The following is a 19858-nucleotide window of genomic DNA, read 5'->3' on the forward strand; positions in this document are numbered from 1 at the left end:
TGGCCCTTAGGGGCATGGCAGTACCATCTGGAGTCTTTTCCGTGCTATGCATTTAGGTTGTTTAGCTTGGTACATAGTATAGTTTTTCCCATTTACATTTCCCAGTCTTGTGGATTATGAATTTAAGGAAGGTCTCCCCTGCACAGCAGCACACCCCAAAGACCAGAGCTCTATATTGGAAGGCTGTATCCCATGAAATGTGTCACGAGCATGACGTGATAGAATGGGTGCAACGCAACCAAAAGCTCTGCTTGCGGGTGCCAATGTTCTGAACCCTTGCCAAGGAGATGAGGGTCTCATGGAAAGGCTGTGGAGCAGTAAGAGCAAAAGAGAGAGACAGAGATTGAGACATGCCAGAAGGACTTCGAACTTGGTTACTTTTGTTAGTTTAAACACTTTCAATTGACAGCTGAATCAAACAAAGAGCTTTTTATTGAGGACAAACCCCCAGGGTATTACTAAACATCTTTGTAACGTACATATCTTGGCCACGCTTTAGGTCTATAAGTATAGCATCTGCTAATATGAGGCACTCAAGATTCATAGCCTGTGCACCCAAGATTCATCCCTAGAATGAAAGACAACAGGATTTTAAACTCAGCAGGTGGAGAGTGTGCCAGAAAACAGAGATAGCATCACTGGGAAAGTGCCCACAACCCTGCTATCACGTGATCACAGGGGACAGGGGACAGCGGCAGAGCTTATGCAACTGATAACAACAGTGCACCTGCTATCTGATGAGGTGTGATATAAAGGCAGCATTATGCGTCATTGTCTAAAATATGTGACTCTGTTCCAAGGGACTTATGAGGCAGGTGTGGGTTCATCGGAGTTGAATTGCTTGCTGGCTTGTATGATAAAGGGGCGGGGTCAAGAAGCGTCTCAGTTCCACCCCTGATTGAACTTGCCGCTTGCAAACTTCATATATAAATCCCTACACACTCTCCTTGCAGATGTAAAGAGCAGAGGTCAGAGTTGCTGAGGTTTCTTGCTTGCTTCTTTCGAGTCCGCTGATAAATGAGGCGAGAGCTTTGCTCGTGGGCTTTTGCCCGGGCGGTTATAGCTGAGTTTCTCGCCACACTTCTTTTTATCTTTTTCGGCTTGGGTTCTGCCCTGAAATGGCCTTCATCCCTCCCGACTGTCCTGCAGATCTCCTTGGCTTTCGGATTGGCTATCGGTACTATGGTCCAAGCCGTGGGCCACATTAGTGGTGCCCACATTAATCCAGCGGTGACAGTGGCTTTCCTGGTGGGCTCTCACATCTCTTTTCTGCGCGCGTTCGCCTATATCCTTGCGCAGATCCTTGGCGGGCTGGTTGGAGCTGGGATTCTCTATGCAGTGGTTCCTGTAAATATCAGAGGAAACCTAGCGAGCAACGCAGTAAGTAGACTACTGTCTTCGTAGTGATTGTTTGTTTCTCTGCAATTTGATTGGTTCCTTTGGTGTGAGCTGGCTGTGTTGTCTAATTATCATATGGTTTTGCTTTACCTTGAGGGTTGAGGCGAGCTCTGAATTGGTCTGGACAATCACCAAGGAGTAGCATTCTGTTCGTATAATGGAACTCAGTAAGTGGAGTGAGTTTGGCATGAGGTCTGAAATTGGGTTTTGGCAAACAGATACCTTTGGGTGAGGAGCGCGATATAAACAAAACAAACAAACAAACAATATGCATCAGCTGCTTTGACACCTGGAGATTGCGGACACGATATCACTGAATCCCTTGCCTTAAATTTCTCTAAAATTATTTCAATTAGCGCCAAGCTTTCTTCTTGCCGGCATGTCAAAGTCGAGAACTGTGCAGTGATTAAAGCATCCATCCCCGCTAGTGAGAGAGGTGGGGCGAGGCCTTAATCACATCAGAAGGAGGTGCATGGCAGCCCCTTTTCGAATGCAGAGAGGGAGAGAGGGTGAGAGAGAGAGAGAGATATCACGGCACGCAGAGATTTCCCACCAGTCAGGCAGAATTAGCAGTGTTGGTGTCAGGAACGAGCACAGACATTTCCCAATCTTACTTTGTCCCCTTAAACATTTGAGTCCCCTTAGGAGGTACACATACACTACAAAAAGTAGTCTGGTTTAGCCACAGGATGTGCATATAGATTCTAATTAGGGGACAGTACGTTTTGTGACCCCTACCCCAGGCTACTGCAAAACCCTCGTCAAACCGGTTCTATGTCCCTACAGCGACAGTTCATTTTAAGATGAGTTTTTTATGACAGTTTTTTGCCAAAGAAAACTCATCGGAAATGCTTTCTTTTTCTTTTTTGGGGGTGTCCCCAAGCCCCCCTCCCCTATTATGTACTCCCTATTCCCCACCTCCCCTACCACTTATATTCCCTTACCCCCAATCGCTATATTTTTCAATGAGTTTTTTCAATAAAAAACTATCGCCAAAAAAGGTGTCGATGTAACAACGTTGTACCGACCAAACCTGTTCCTGTTAGGTCAATCAAGTCAGTGGGTTGGTATTGAAAACTACGCAAACCATGTCAACCTGTCACCTCATCTGACTGTGGCGTATTTACCTTATCTGTCAACATTGGGAGACCCTAGAAACTGGCTGAACACTGATACCAATATTTTTTACATATTCATTTGTGATTTATAATGTGCCACATGCAAAAAAGATCACTTTGGCGTGCTGGGGGATAAAGGAAGGGAGCGTTGAGGAGGGAGAAGCATTCTTTATTTTATTTCATTTTATTGTTTAAAGCACCGATTTAGCTCGAGAGCAGTTGAGTGCTGTACAGAGCATGGGTAGCTAGCATTTGGGCTTGCATCGTTCAACAGTAGTGCAGTTGCAGTCCGTGTGTGTCTATTGGCATTAGATCTTTGTCAGGTTTTGTTGAAAAAGCCACGTTTTGAGAGATTTGTGAAACTGGAGAATTGTGTGGGCATTCAGAGCTGATACCGGGATCGAGTTCTAGCGGGTAGGTGCCTGACAAGGGAAGGATTGTTTACGGGTCCTCTCTTTGCAGTTATGATTCGAGCGGGTTGGTTGATTTGCTGCGCGAGGAGCATGTGCCACCAGATATATGGAGCTTAGCCACCAGGAGTGCTGCTTGTGATTGCTTTGTAGATGATACATGCAGTCTTGAACTGTTTCAGGGCCTAAAGAGGAAGCCAATGTAGAAGCCATCTTAGCGGGCAGAGAATGAAAGAGGTGGGGTGAACGTTGGGACAGTTGGGTCCATGAATAGTCGCAGAACCTCACATTCTTTATGTCTAATTGGTCAGATACACTCATAAATAAAACTGAGGTCTATAATAAAAATTTTAAAAAAACAGAATTGGAAGTGATGAAGTTCTATCAAGAACACAAAACAGCTGAAGGGCAGAAATGATGCTAAGGGAAAATGAAGGATTGCTGAGGGGGTGACTGTAATTGTGGAACATTCCATAGGGTCAAAGAAGATGAGGCAGGGGTGGAAGACCAAAGTAAATGGGCAATTAATGGAAGGATTAATTTAAGAGGAAGGGAGGTATTGGCATTCATTTGTGTTCTTGTAGGAAGTGGCTAGGCTTATTTCCTTGTTTATGGGATGTTTTAGGACGATCAAATGAATTACTCCAGGTAATCTGAAAACCACTGGGGTTTCTTTGGAAAATCATTTTTTCTGGTATATTAATCCAGTTGAAACTAAGGACTACCATTCCCAGAATGAATTGATCTGTTACAGGAAAGCCAAAGTCCGGAGAAAGCATGTTCAGGTGACATGGAGTAATTTTGCCAAGCTGTACTTTTTACTGGATGGAAAAAAAAACGTTTGAGTCAGTAGGGAAAAACTATTTTATTACCTATTTTATTTGTTTCTGCCCTTTAAGTTTTAGCAACGGGTCACCCATTGTAAACAAGGAAGGTTTGATTTGTGAGGGGTTTGGGGTTCAGTGGATTGCTTCTTTTGTTTGTTTTTTGGTGGTTTATGTGTGTTCAGGAACAAGTGTGTGTGTGTGTGTGTGTGTGTGTGCGTGTGTTATTTATTATGCAAAAATGTATTGGCAAATGGAAAAAACAAGCATTAATACATCCAACAGTTTTGACTTGTTTGTACTGAAAATGTTTTCCCTTTGCTACTGTAGGATTGTGATCGCATGCCCATGTGCCCTAACGATGTGCCTAGTTTTACAATTGCAGGGCCAAGTTACTATCATTTGGTAGGTTTTGCCAGGATATATCAACATCCAACCTGTAACAAGTATTGTTATCATTCAGTAAGGTTCTCACATCATTGTCAGCTTTTGCCATCAGACAACAACTAGTACAAGGTGCTAGGCAATTCAATATGTTGGCGTTGTACTTGAATGATATAATTATAGTTTGGTGATGTTTATAGAGCTTAATGTAGATGGACCGCTTCTAAGCTCTGTGTTATTACCCACTGATGGTTCTCCATTCATCACCCTCACAAGGATAAGGGGCCAAGCTGGTCCAAAACAGAGTTTCAAACCTGCCACATGGCCTTGTCCCCCCATTCCCAAAACAAGAACATTGCACATGAGCTCCCCATCTAGCATGCACCCATTCGCCAGAAGTTAACATTATATGGCCGGGTACTTGTGCCATTTGGCAGCTATTGCCATCACAGGCCTAAGTACTCATGACATTTTCTAGATATTGCCATCCTATACTTGGGTGCTCTCACCATATGCACGATTTTCCCATTAAATGCTCATACTCTCACACCATTTGGCAGGTATTGTTATAAGTTCTTTTGGTACTCAGATCATGTGGAAACGTGAATGCTTCACCTCAAAATCGACCTACTTATATGGTCTTCCCCTTTGTCACCCTTAGTGCTTTGAAGTTGCTCCAAGACACTCTTTGTAACCTAACCTTACATAATATAGCTGGGAACTGCCTCCTTTTTCACCACCGTCTAACTCTTTCCATTTATTACACACCCAGCTTCCATTCTTTCGCCGGAGAATTTGGAATGGCCTCTGAGTGCTGTGTCCACAAACTGAAGAGTGGTATTGACTCTTGCTACGCTTTCAATTGAGAGCGAAATTGTTGGAAAAATAGATCACGCAGCATCCATAGACACTTTGGCGGCAGAAACATATAGGAGAGGGCCCTGCATTTAGACAATGAGCAAAAACATGGGATATTTAGAATTTACAATTCAGAAGATTGTTATTTGAATAGCAATGATGTAATGGTTTTGGAGAGGGAGTGCAGTGTGGGGTTGTTGTTGAGTGGCACCATGGAGGCAGGTGTATACAGTTGTTTCGCCCTGGCTGAAATATTGTCTAGAAAGTGCCCTGTGTCGGAGGATAGAAAAAGGAGGACCTTTTCGGGGAACAGGTTGGAGAAGTTATCGGCGGAAGAGGAGAGTAAATAAAGTGGTAGGGGCATGGGACTAGGGAAAGGATGGATGAAGGGGCAGTGGTTACAGGTAATGGTGGGTGCATACGCCTGAGCATGCCTATATGAGTTATTACTCTGGAGCAGTTCAAGTCTAACAATGGTTCATCATCTTTTGCAGCTGAGTAACAGTACATCTCCCGCACAAGGCGTCGCCATCGAGATTATACTCACCTTCCAGTTGGTTCTCTGCATTTTCGCCTCGACGGACAGTCGCAGAGCAGACAACCTTGGATCTCCGGCTTTATCCATTGGCCTCTCTGTTACTCTGGGACATCTGGTTGGGGTACGTATTTTACTCTGTCAGTATTATGCATACATCATCTATCTGTGGCATCCTTTTTTTTAAGAACAATTTTTACTTATTCCAACTTGAAAACTTACAATGTATCAACAAATGTGCATTTTAGTTATCATGTCCAATTTCCTGTGATTCCCAATGCTACCCCCCAAATCACTGCCCCCCGAGCCTACCCCACGTCACCACCTCCCTCCACTTCCTCTGAGGGCGTCCCTCCCTCCACTCCCACCGAATCCTCTTGATTTGCCTGGTCCGACCCAGACAGTGTAGCAATTATTTGCCTCCAGGCTATCACCGTATCCGCTTCCTCCTCCCGGCCTCTGTTTACTGCCTCACTCCACACCACAGTTTCAGCATCTGCCCATTTCCGAAGATCATGCCACCAGACTTCTATTCCTGGTCTTCTACTCGGTTTTCAGCTCATCGCTATCCTGCGCTTAGCTAATATATGAGGCAGGTCTTTGAGTTTGCTCACGTGCTTCAATTTACGCGGCCTGGGGAACCCCCCTAACATACACGCCCACACTGTGAGTGCTGGTGTGAAGGGGCGAATACATCAACACTGGGTCCCACAGACATGACGTTGAATGAACTGCACTGAGGGGAGACAGGTGATGAGAAGACAGGAAAGAGCGGAAGCACAGATTCTCAGACCTTCAGATGGACCACTGCTGCCAGAAGCGTTGCTGGGGTGGTGCTGAGGGGGCTATAGCCATGGGTCTTTTAGTTGTAGCCCTGGATAGAACCACTAGGGCTATGAGCAAAAGGCTATCTATTCCTGAGTCCCGACAGACCCTAGATTAGCATAGCCCCGGATCTTTTCCAGACCTAGCAACATCCCTGTGTCTGCTGTCAATGGTGTATGGAGGATTGCTTTGAATGAGGGCACTTCTGCCATCCTGACGTCTCCCAGCAGCAGAAGCCTAAACTGGAGTACCATTATTTAGGGTGAGCAGATGACCTCGTTTTGGGGGTACAGTCACAGTTTTTCACAACATATCCCACTATAAGCTTTTGCAAATTAATACCCAGCCCTGGCTTCACAAACGGGTTTTATAAATGATCAGAGCACTTCTCCGGCTAATGGTGTGTGCGAGAGAAGCTGGAGCTGCGGGGAAAGTCTGTCTGGCTGGGAGACACCTTGATACCACTAGCATCCTTTTAATTGCAGCAACGGAGCTGAAAGAAGTGGGGAACTCTATGGTAGAAAGGGATAGGCAATGCCTGAGGAGAGCAAGGCATAGGAGCCACAATAACCATCCAAATGTAGGATGGGGAAGAAATAACATGAACATTCAATGGAACGGAACGAAAAGAAGGGAAACGAAATTTATGATGGGGCCAAGGGAAGAATAGAATTGGAGGAGAGTGGATGCTAGAAAGGAATGCAAATGCAAATGTAGAAAGGGTGTGAGAAAGGTTTAGAAGTGATTGAAACTATTTGATGGATCAGACGAATTGACTGAAGCAGTTGAAAACTATGGGAGGAGGCTTGAAGTTCTAGAAGAGGAAGCAAATTATGAGTGGCAAGATTGAATAAATAAAAAAGAAAGGTCGGAAAGAGAAGGCATGGGAGCAGAGAGGAGGACCCGCCCGCCCCGCTCATGTCCCTACATCTCTAGCCTTTGCCACTCTACTCGCTACATGAAAGGATTGATCCCCTGGCAGGATGGCAGACATACATAAGATTTCACATGATATGATAGGATATTTATAACGCACTTAATACCCAGAGGTTTGTAAGCACGGACCCGGGGATCAAACCTGTGGTGCTTTGGGTTGGCTTGCTTCCAAGGCGAGCACGTTGCCCCTGAGCTATCCTCCTGCGCCACCTGGCTCCTTGGCACCTGCCTGTGGCTCCTCCCGCCTTAGCCACAGGAAGCAGTGGTGGGGAAATGCACCTCCTCTTTTCTTAAGGAATTTCATGCAACATCACTTTCCGCAAACGAGGCGTGCATGCAGAACATAAAGGGGCAACGTGCCTCTGTTATGCAGCCACATCTGAGAGGCTTCTGGAAGAAAAGGAAAGGCAGTGGGGCAGGCCAAGTAAGGAGAAAGGTTGGGGCTGCGGAATAGGGGTGAAGAGATGGATAGGGGGATTTCAGGGTCTCCCCGCACATAAAGGAAGAGAGATGGCGGAAGGGGGCAAATGGGTGTGGTGTGAGTCCGCCCCACATTCATGTGAAGCGAGAAAAGAGAGCGGGAGAGAGGTTGTGTCAGGAAGGGGAATGTGGGTTTGGCAGGGGTCCCCCCTGCATGCATATGAAGGGGTGTGGGAGCAAGGAAAGCACCCTGGGGGAGATCAGCTTTGGAAACAGTGTCGAGCTGGAAAATATAATGGAACTATTTGAAGATTATTCCGTTTTCCATTACCATGTCCGACTAGATTTGGAGAGGGAAGGAGACTTGGGCCTAGTGTCTTTCTTTCTGGTTGAGGATTACCCCATAACCGTGGACCTCCCGACCTGAAAGAGGATTGGGACCTTTCCCAGCTCCTCCTCCTTTCTCTCGCGATATTTCAGTGCATTTTCTGTAATCCCGGCTCAATTATAGGGAAATCGGGCAGAGCTTTCTCTGTAGGGCAGTACACACCTAAATCTCCTGTGCTCCTAATAAGAGTACAGCTCTTAGACAGCGTTATGCTAATACTGATGACATCATCTGTGCCGTGCCGAGTTCCACTGAGGGGCCCATAAGCTCCCCGACTCCCTCACTGTTGCGTGAGCCATTCCTGGGGAAAGAACATCCCAGGAACCCCTGTGACACCACAACAGCCCTAAGCGTTCTGCCAGTACTTTGCCACAGAGCACCAGCGCTCTGAACTTCTCAGCTGGCCCGGGCACCAAGCCCTCTGATCCATCTCAGAAAAAACAAGAGGTGCATATCTTCCTGGCACCAGTGCTGGAAATGGAAGCACATTACTGGGGGAACTCTCTTTCTTGGAAGGGCAGGGACGAGGGGGCAGGCCGATGGATGTGGCCACAGGCCAGGTCGTGCAACACAGTGGGGCTCATTTTCTAGAAACTAGTAATATGACGCAGGGGAGCACTTACGTTTACACTGTAAAGTAAATGGCTTCCCAACGCCAAATTATTGCCACTTTTATTCTGCAGTGTGCAAATGTAAAGGGCAAAAGGCGGCGCACAACTGTGTACACTGCTTTTTACCCTTCGCATCTGCACTCTGCAGTGCAAAGTGAGTAAATGCTGCTTGCATGCCCGGCAGCGTTGACGTTGTGAGCGCTGCCTGCCATTCTTGCATGGCAAGGAGCGCTCGCAAATTAAATGAAACCCTTCCCGAATGCTTACATGGCAGGGAGCGTGTACAATGGACCCCTATAAGGTTTGTCTGCTTTATCCTCCTGCATGAAGCAGGCAGACTTCATAGGGATCTCCAGTATTTGCACCTGCATGAAATTGCATGCCAGCCAAATGCTGGTTCACTTGTATGGCAAAGAGGAAGGGAGCAGCAGAAACGCAAGTTGCAGTCCAACCCTCCTCTCCACCATAGAAATTATTGAAAATAGGGGGTAAGGTTCATGGAAGGCGTAGAAGCCAATGCTTTTGTGCTTTCCATGAACGTTACACCTCCAGGAAACATGAACCCATTATCTCTATATAGAACCCAACCCTGGCTATTTGCATATAGAACACCATCTTGGCAATTTGCATAAAAACAAATGGCATTATGGGAATTTAGGAATGCCCACAAGTTAAAATTTGAAACATGACTTATAGTAAGAAATCCCTTTGAGCGAATAATGGAAGTTGGACTCTGCTGTTTTGATTGGTCACAATACTCACCCTACCGAAAAGATGTCTGTTAATTGCAGGACATACATATCAGTTTGGACAGCTGGATGTTGGGGTCTCCAAAGGTGTGTTTAGAGTTGGCGAGTGTCGAAGAAGCGGGGCGGGGTGAGATCAAGACTTTGGGTCAGGCGTATGTGGCAGGGAAGGAAGGATATTAGGTGTTCACGGATGGTTCGAAAGATCCTATATCTGGGAGAGTGGGTATGGCGTATTATTTGGAAAGCACTGGGGAGTATAAAGTGGGGCGACTGACGAATGATGTGTCTATTTGTACGGCTGAGTTGGTGGCGATTGCATTGGCAATTGATAGGGTGTGTGAGTTGGGGTATGAGAAGGTGGTGGTGTTCTCGGATTCATTGAGTGGGTTGCAGGCGATTGTGGCAGGGGATGGTGATAGGAAGGATGTGATTTTGGACATCAGGAGGAAGATTGATCGGTGTGTGCGTGGGGGAATGGATTTGGAGTTGGCGTGGGTCCCCAGTCACAGTGGCATTTTGGGTAATGAGTTGGTGGATCTGGCGGCGAGTGAGGGTATGAGAAGGGGAGCGGTTGATGTGAGGTTGCCTTTGAGTGTGGATGAGGTGAAGGCTGTGGTGGTGAGACGGGTCATGGATGAGTGACTGGAGAGGTGGGTGAGTGAGGTGAAGGGCAGGTGGATGTTTGGTGTTCGTGGGAAAGGGCAGGTGGATGCGGGGAGTCTGGAATGGAGGAGGGGAGAGGAGGTGATGCTGAATCGGTTGAGATAGGGCATGTGGGGCTGAATGACTGTCTGTTTCGAGGGGGGAAGCGTGAGTCGAGGGACTGTGCGGTGTGTGGGGTGCCTGAGACTGTGGGACATTTTCTGCTTAGGTGTGAGAGACATGTTGAGGAGAGAGAATTGATGAGGGTTCAGTTGTCTGCGCTGGGTGTGGCTGAGCTGAGTGGGAAGGCTTTGCTGGGAGGTGACGGGGTGAGAGGCAGGAGGAGGAGCAGTGTGACGTTGGATGTTGTGAGGCAGACGGGGCGGTGGGAGGAGTTGTGAGTTTATGTGAGCTAAGTATTGATTGGTGGGTCTGTTGCACATCATCCTTTAGGATGAGGAAGCGCCTGCGTGGATCCGCCCACGCATCCGATAATTAAGAAGAAGAAGAAGACAGCTGTAACACAGTACGTGAGGCTTTGGGAGTTTCTGTATTCATTCCCACGCGCCTGACACAAGGGTTGCTCGTGCATTGCGAAAGTCGCCTTCAGAGATTCAGCTGTGCTGTACTAGCCCCTTGGGATTGTAACAGATGTGTTCTGAAGTTGAGCACTGACTACAGGTGAAGTGTTGGTCGTTCATGCCCGTGAGAACTCTGAGTGTCCTGCCGTAGCTCCTGGCATCGGGAACAAAGTAGAGCTGCGGCAAGGAAAGTGTTGGCGTTCTCAGTGCTTTAAGTGGGATAAGAAATCGAGGGGTGTGGGGTTCTAAGACCTTGTGAACCAATATTTGGGGGCAGGTCCTAAAAAGGGTCTCGCACAGCTTCAATTCTCAAGTAGATAATAAACCTTTGAAAGATGTGTGGCCTGTATTACTAAAGGTGTGACCCAACAGCGCAATCACGTTTTCATATGCGTAATGAAAAGGAGTGCATTTTACTTCAAAAGATGTATTAACATATAATTAATGTATGTATAATATTGACTAAAATAAATATATTAAAAAAGAAAGTAGGACATCAACTCAAATCGGTCAGCGCACCATGCAACCCCACAGTTCTAAGCTCATGATTGCTACAAATTAAAATCATTCTAATGACAATTCTTTAATAGGTCTAACAAATCAAACAATGTCTTCTGGTAAAGTTGCCATTCAGTGTTTGAAATCAAACACGTATCTTTATCTTGAATTATTGTTCTAATCGTGGCTGAAAGTGACATCTATTGTTGAGGAGCAGTATTGGCACTCATTTTCATTCGAATTACTGCAGAGAATAAATCAGGTCAGGGGAGACAGTTCGGGGAGCCCCAGCAGAGTCCTGGCTCAATGTCAATATTTAAGGACTGCCGGAGCTGAGTCCTGTCGAGCTTTGGCCCACTTAAAGCCCTGGGTGTTCTGGCGCATATCCTGTGCTGCCTAGCACGGCTTCTCATGGGTGAGGTGGGAGGACCCAGAGGGAGAAGAGCAAATAAGTCATCTTCGGTATGGCCTGTCAACAGGTCAGAAGAGATCAAAACGTCAGTACTGTGATGAGGGATAAGAGTATCAGTGTGGTTAAGATTAGCCCACTAATAACGGCATCATAGAAGCAATGGCAGCGATTAAACTCACTTGCCCTGCGGTGCTTCTTTTCCCTGTGTAGAGGCGCTGGCTGAGAAGGAGTTCAGAATTCGGATGCTACCAGTATCTTCTGCCCTATAAATGCCAAGGTTCCGTTTTCCTTTTGTACAGACTCTGATACTAGCGTTTCACCTGCTTTACGAGCTCTGAATCTAGGTAGAGGTGGGACTGATTGGTTGCTTTAATCGCTGGGCCTTGACTGATTGCACTTTGGCTTATCCCCATCATTAAGAGTATGCGGCCTGTGGACTTTTCCCTCCCACGTTCCTTTGCGATTGTTTATTGATGCTTTCTTGGCATCACTGCACGTGTTTCATAAGCTTCCTTGTCGCTCGTCAAATGTTCTTAATATTTATTTTGCCCCTCTCAGAACCATCTCTTTGCTCCTTTCCTCAGCCTCTGTGCAGAATTTAGCACTTTTTTTTCATGCGGCTTTGTATATTTCAACATTCGTTTTTGCATTAGCACCCGGGAGGTAACGTAATCAATGGCATCTCAAGATGGTTCTAATGTGTGGAAAAAACAAAAATCACAAAGGGGTGCCTCAAAGCTAAATATGCAGGGTTAATCCCGACTTGTACTATATATTGCACAATAGGGGAACAACACACCAATAATTAACACTTGCAAAAATAATAACGCCCTTCTGGAAACGGAAGAACAGGAGGTGCCCCAAAGATTGAGTTGCACAAAAAGAGGACACAAGGATAGCGTGAAGGTCTCTCTACGACTGCCTATGTCCCACTATTACTAGGTATCCCTGGTGTGCTGCTTATCTAACAGCAGAGAGGATAAGAAATGGAAAAAAAACAATCTTAGTATTCTGCAACTCAATAGGGAACTCTGGGTCAACCTCCTGTCAATAGTCCCCATACACACTGCGTTATTTCTACAGTGTTTGACGAAACAGGCAGTTTAAAACACGTGTTCGGTTAGTCTATTAGCGGCAATAACTGAATTTAAATGGCCTATAGACCCAACTGAATATGTCCCATTACTCTGTGAAGTGTAACGGATTTGTTTTAATAATGGTTTCTAAAAAACAACACGTAGGTTGCTCAATATGACATTTCTGTCAAAAATGTAATGAAGTCCAAAATGGCTATCACTCTCTGGGGTCAGCCCCTAAAATTAACAGCGGGCCTAGCCAGGGATGAAGCAAAACTGTGTGGCTTTGGTAGTACCCGTACCCTTCTACTGTGTGGAAGCCTTGGGTTCAAAATAACACTTTTCTGTATGTAATATACCTGGACCTCTGGGAAATGGGAGCTACTGCGTGGAAGTGAAGGTTTCCTGTATTATAAAAATAGGGGACACCTCCTGGAAATGTCTTGTGTCGTGCAGAGACTCGGGGCTACTATATCCAATAACTGCCCTGCAGAATGTACCCACTCTGAAACGGACACAGTCCTGGTTGTTGGCAAGGCTGCATGTATGACCTTTTCTTGGGGACCCGGTCTCATGGTGGTGACCTCGACACATACAACCTATACAAATCCCAGACTGTGTAGGAGTGACTGGCACTCATTCTCTGGAGCCAATGAAGAGGGTGTGCCTCCCAGGCCTGCGGTACCTTGCTGCACTCCCAGAGGCTCTGCTGGTGGGCGTGCCAGTAACATCATGGACTGGGACATGGCAGGAGTGGGACTGGGCCACCGGCCTCTCTCTCCTTCACCACAGACACCACTCGCAAAAGATCTGACACAAAAGTTTCTTTTTCTGTGAAAAGAGACTGTAATTCTAAAGGGTGCCATGCACTTTGATGGGTGCCACAGCCTAGTCATGTCAGGCACATTTGAAACCCTAAGGTGCTCTTGACCCTGATGTGACCCCAATTTATATATTGTGCATTGACCAGACCCTTATTTTCCATTTCTATACTACCGCTTTCAATCTGGTAAGTGTAGCCAGAGGATGGTGTTTTGCACACTCAGCGGGAGAAAGGTGTAGGTGGGCGCAACAAAATACTTCAATAATAATAATTTAGCATTTATATAGCACTACGAATCCTCAGGCATTTGAGCGCTGCTTATTTTTACCCACGGTGTGTGGTGCTCATTTATCAACCTCGAACGGATGAGTTTGGCGCTACTGGGATTCGAACCTGCACCAGAAAGCTCTGCACAGAAGTTATAGCGAGCTGTGCTATAGGACTGGCTATTTATCTAACTTATCTCTGTTGTATGGCCTTTAGCCTCTTTAGTGATTAGATGATATAATATATATATATATATTAGTCTCCAGTACACCAGCAGTTTTGTATTTTAGATAAAAAGGGAGTAAAAACGACAAGCGTGAACATATTACAATTTAAAACCTAACACTACCTAAGCAGCTGCATAAGAAAGCTTAAAAAGATTTGTTTAATGCATCATAAAAATATATTTTCACAGTCTATAAAGTGCACTTTATAATTGAACTGTATACACATACCGGTGTCCCTACTTTACAGACAGCCTGGCCAAGACTACCTCGGAGTCCACTCTGCTAGGCAGGCGCTTAAAGTCTAAAATCCCTGGGACATGTGTGCTGGGATGTGACCCAGGGCAGCAGTAGTAGAAAGGGGGTCCCAGAGTCCTAACCCAGGCTGCGTGCGTCAGGGGCAAGCGTTGGGGGGCACTTTCAGATTCCCTACGCTAGATCGCCCATGCCAAGGGAAGCCCGGCCCACTCAGCAGCAGCAGGGAACTCCAAGCATTGTGTTCTTGCCAGGCCGAGTATGCCAGTAGCGGCCCCGCACTTATGAAAGCAGCAGGGGGTGTCTTGCAGAGTCCTTTCACCCCCAGGCCAGGTGTCCTGGTGACCCAGGGACGAAGGGCATGCCTGCCTGAGTAAGGGGCAGGCCCATCAGCCATCGCGTGCAGTGGGACCCTTCATTTAGGCTGCTGCCCAGCGTGATCCAGCTCTGGACCATCCTCCCAACACGTGCCCCACACTCCCCCAAAAGCAACATGCAGTGCAGGGCTAGCATGAGGGCATATAACTTTCACCAGATGCACTTTGGATCATCTGCAATAGGCAAGGAAGGGGCCCAGTCCCAGACCAGTCAGGCACAGGCAGAGTAAAGATTGCAGGTCCTTTTGCCCACTATCCGTGCCTGTCTTGCCGCTCTAAACTTAGACTGAAGAGGTCCTCGTTATGCGGTTGTGACTGTCAGATAAAGCTGGGCAGATATTGCATCGCCACCAGCTGCATCCCTGGTCCACCCTGGCACTGTGGGTAGACCTGTGCCACCTAGGCTGCCAGGAGACCCCACCACCTTTGAAGGGCTCAGGTGAGCTGGGAAGGCTAGGGAGGGTGCTCAGATCGGGCCGCTGCCCTGTGGCTGCCCCTTTTGTTACTAGAACCCGGTGAGTGACTACGAATCAGGCCAGCCTGGAGCTCCACCCTACAATCAGTCATGTGCAAAGAGTCCACGATGTGACTCACTGCCGCACTGAGCTTCACAGCCCTGAGTCCTTACTCAATGAGGCGAGCCCGCCCTACGGCGGATGCACACCAAGTCTTGGGGCTGGCAGCAACCCCATTGTTCTTTTCGTGAAGCTGAACCAAGCCACACTGTTCTCCTGAAAGCAAATGCAGTGTGATGGAACCCCCATTATTAAAGGAGTGGCGTAATGCCTGCGTTTGACCAAGTATTAAACTAATCATCTGTGACAGCTTAGAGATTAGCAGTTTCTTTATTTTTTGTATTGATTTTGTCTTTGCCAAAAAGAATTTCGACTTATCACACATTCATTGTTACATAATATTAAAATACACATAAGATCATTCAAAAAGCAAGTAATACATAGTCATTAAAATAAACATCTAATAATCTGATATAATTGCGGACAGATAATGAAATCGTATGAATAAGTCTATCACAAACACAAATAAATCATAGAACCACATCAAAACAGAGAAACAGAAAAAAGAGAAGGATACATAAACGACAAGAACAAAAGGAAAACAAGCCAAAAGCAACGCGTTTAACTCATGAGTCAATTTAGTCAGCTATTGCTACAACTCTACTACGAGGAGTTTGCTTTAGTTTAAAATTCGTATTTAAATAGAAGAATCTTCAATTCAAGAAAAAAGGACGTGGGCATAATTTGACCTTGACTATCAGTACTAGAATGATGGTATCTTAAGTTGCATGAGGCTATCCTATTCTCCTTACTATGCTGTAAGGTTTCATTGTTTCAGGAGAAATAACTATATGTACATATGTAAATTAGCCCCTGAAATGAGCCCTCACATTGGCTGCTTTAAGGAGCCATTTTAGAATCAATCTTTGCCATTCTGCATCACTGGTTACACAGTAGCAAGAAGAGTGATCACCGGAAGCCTGGCATTGCTCATCTGAGGCTGCATCCTCTCTGACATTAAATACTGGGCCACATTGTACCAGTGCACTGCACAGCAGACAATATAAATGCACGGGTATGTCTAACTAGGTGTCTCTCTCTCAGACTGTTAATCTCTGTCTGTTGATGTCCGCACCCCCACACATCCCACGCAGGTGTGTTAGCAGGTGCATGCAGAGCTGGGAGCCCAGAAGAAAGGTGGGTGAGTTGCAGAATCCGTGGCTCAGTGGACATATGCACCCACTTCAGCGATCTGTGCCCCCAGATAAAGAATAAGCTAGTTTGTAAGCCCCAGGACTTATCTCTGCCAAAAACATATTCATTGAATGAGAACAGTCTTCAACATTCACTGTGGCCTAGGATACTTTGCTCCAGCAGTTACTGGATGTGGCGCAGGTCCCAAGTCCTTGCAAGGTTTCTGCCCTAGGCATTGGCGAAATGCCATGCCGTGAAAAGGTTGGGCAATAGTCAGCCTGGTCAACTCAACAGGAAATGTTTGCAGAAATGTTGCTTCCTGTTGGAAATTTGAGGTGCCAACAAATGAAGATTTATTTTTGTGTTTAGGGGGGCAAATCTAGGTATAGAGTGGAAAGCTATGAAGCCAGTTCTGAAGTCCACTGCAATATGGCTGATATCAGGCTGCCTGGTGGCGTGCGTCTGCCTGATTTTTGGGGTGTGAATATGTGGAGTCTCATTTTAGTCTCCATTGTACATGATTGGTCATGCTTTGAGGGTCTTATGTTTTTTAGGGATACACGCATGTCTTGAATGTTTGTTCTTTGTCTCATCTGGTAAAGGTTGAAAGAAACCCAAGGAGCTCTGATCACTTCAGTCAGCTCCTATGGTGGCGGTTCTGCAGCCAGCGCTCCCCGCAGAGTGTCTCTACCATGTATGTGCCTCAGGTAATGCGCGCTGTAATGGAGGCAAAAATGCTATCTGTGAAAGTTGAGACACAAATGCGATAGAATTCAATAAAGCCCCGGGCAGTCATTGTGCAGGCACATTATAAATAGGGTTGACACCTTTCTGTGTTTAACCTGAAGACATATAGTGTTGGGCATTCTTTAAGTAGGTGACCTGGACTAGCGATGTTCTTGCATGCAGGCCCGTGATCAAGACGGACTGCTAGCCCTGGTCCGCGGCGAGGTTAGGTGCATGTTAAGGTGCTATTGTCATCAGCTGTTCGATGTTGGTGGCCATGCTCTACTTGAATTAGTTGAAGCCTGTCACTTTGGCACAGCACACACACATTTTAAAAGGAGGGTGTCTCTGTTCTGGGCTCCTCCTCTGCCTCTTTCTCAGCTGCTTGTCTACAGTGCTATCAAAGACCATGGGTCTCCCCCGGGGATATCCAAGGTGCTTGAAAAGTGGCGCCTCCTCAACTTCAGCGATTACTTGAGGAAGAATCGGTTCTCAACACCGTTCCGTCTGGTTTCCACTTGACTGTAATGGAAATGGGGTACTTGGAGAACGAATCCTGACCTCTCGGGAACCAATATAACACAGAGCACACGAATGGTCAGCATCTCCCAGAGGTTGGACAATAAATGGTTTTAGAGGAGAAATTAGTTAATTCATTCTCTAAATTATTACTTAATGAGGGGTCATCACGTTATTTTAAAACAAATCACAGCATATTTTATTTGTATAAGATCATTTGAGAAAAATAATTTAAGAAAAAGCACAGGAATGAAAAAAGGCACATATTAATATCAAAACTGGGAAGAGGACGAGAACCCCGTCTGTGATGGCGCTGGATTCCAATAGTTACCACCAGATAAGGTAGTGTTTCGAGCAAATGATGAGTCTTACTGGTTGGTTTTAAGCGTAGTGTTGTTTTACTTAGCATAGAGTTGCCACAGTATTTAGAGCACATTGAAGTTTTATGTTCCTTGTTTAAGACTGTGGCAACTCTTTGCTAATTAAAACAACACTGCACTTAAACCCAAGCAGTAAGACTCATCATTTGCTCATGCTAGACGCACTACCTTATCTGGTGATAACTATTGGAATCCAGAGCCATCACAGACGGTGTTCCCAACCACTTCCTATTCCTCACCATACAGGACTTTTGGAGCATTCACCCGCAGGAACCCAGGACTTGGCAGCAGGACGCACTTCAGAACACGAAGTGCAGGGATCCATCTTTCCTTTAATGCTCTTACCACTACCTCCCTTAATATCAAAATTGGTATATAAATCCATGACAAAAGTGCTTGTTAGTTATGCATCACCATCTCCTGCACCCAATTTGGTGTGACAATGATTTTAAACTCCTGATTTTAGTACAGTTATCTATATATATTAAAACATAAAAGATGTCGACGGCCTTATGGTGCTCACTTAAACATTCTCCCTTTGTGTAATGCAGCCTTCATCAGGATAATCTTGTTAACAGGTTCTCGGCAGGTAATCTTCAATGTCATGTGAGGTCTCTTAGACACTACTATAGAAAAATGAGACCACATGTTGGGCCCTCATTAATAATCACTGGATGTATCTAACCACTTTATTTCATTGAGATGCTGATTGTTAGCAAGAACCTGATGCATTTTAAACTTAATTTGTAGGGGTTCTATTGTCTGCGTGGTGCTGGGCAACAATATCTACAAACTTGTTTGCCATCTGGTAGTTGTAAAAGTAAATACCTACCTCGTTTAGCCTTTTTAAAAAATCTTTGACGGATATGCCTTATGAAACTCCAGCTCAAATCATCTAATAGGAGCAGAGATAATTTCTCCTTTTGTTTATGTCAGAGGATATTCTATAATATGTGAGGCAACTAAATAGCCAATTTTCAGCATTTTCAAATCTTCGCTGTAAAAGAAAAATCGTGACCTGATATTAGTGTCTTTGTTAACATTGGGAATACCATTAATATTCTCTTACCGTACATAATTTTTTCTTGGCGGGCCAATGTTCATTTTCATGTCGCACAGTACATATACATAAACTTTGAGGCCAGCAAATCCATTAACCTAGGAATTGCAGCAGCTGCGAGATAGGAGAATTTAAGGCTCCTTAGTATCAATTTTAGAGGAGCAAAACTATTGATTTAGAGTCACTTACCTTCTGCACAGGGTTTTCTTTCCTGGTTTGTGTTGTAAACCCGCAAGTCTTTACCATATGAAATGCTGCCTGTTTGTGATATTAGCATGTTATCTATCAACATCAAAAACAGAACACTATTTTCTTTCCCGGTTTCAATGGAGGCCATCTTGTCACAGACCATATGTATGTTGATGTGGGATTATTATTTTAAAAATGAATTCTCCTGCAGAGATAGATTGGTACATTGTGACTGCATATCTCAAACATGCCGATTTTAGACACACCGATTGAATACTTTGTGTCTGAGCGCCTCAATTAACCCCATCTGCTGCATTACAAGGTATTTTATCATCAATAGAAGATCAATTCATTGCATCACACACAGACATTCATCCCCCGATTGACAGTATTTAAATTGTAAATCCATGCTTGTTCCAACTGTGAGAGACGGGCCTCAACGACCGGTGGGGGGTGTCTGTACTTCCGCTCCCTATATGGTGGAGGAGAGGCACAGGAGACCCCAGCCAAGATTCTCTATTCGGTAGCAATGGTCGAGCAATCAAGGCCTAGCTTCTCAGGAGGTGATGCAGGCTGGTTCTTAAGTACAGTGTATCCCCCAAGCCCCCACAAAGGAATATCCACACTCTGTATTGGTTAGAACACAGTCTTTATATAATCAAAA

The 19858-nt window shown here is 45.6% G+C and overlaps 1 protein-coding gene across 1 annotated transcript in view; it reads left to right on the forward strand.

Annotated features, from left to right (window-relative positions):
- The first annotated feature begins 1017 nt into the window (after window positions 1–1017).
- LOC138582398 (aquaporin-2-like) overlaps window positions 1018–19858 on the forward strand; it is a 313650-nt gene continuing 294809 nt past the window's right edge. The window contains exons 1-2 of the mRNA XM_069653664.1: window positions 1018–1380; window positions 5487–5651. Coding sequence (XP_069509765.1) covers window positions 1018–1380; window positions 5487–5651 — 528 coding nt within the window. The remainder of the gene's footprint in view (window positions 1381–5486; window positions 5652–19858) is intronic.

The sequence above is a fragment of the Ambystoma mexicanum genome, chromosome 3q, assembly GCF_040938575.1.
Source record: "Ambystoma mexicanum isolate Mex_15411 chromosome 3q, UKY_AmexF1_1, whole genome shotgun sequence".
Lineage (NCBI taxonomy): Eukaryota > Metazoa > Chordata > Amphibia > Caudata > Ambystomatidae > Ambystoma > Ambystoma mexicanum.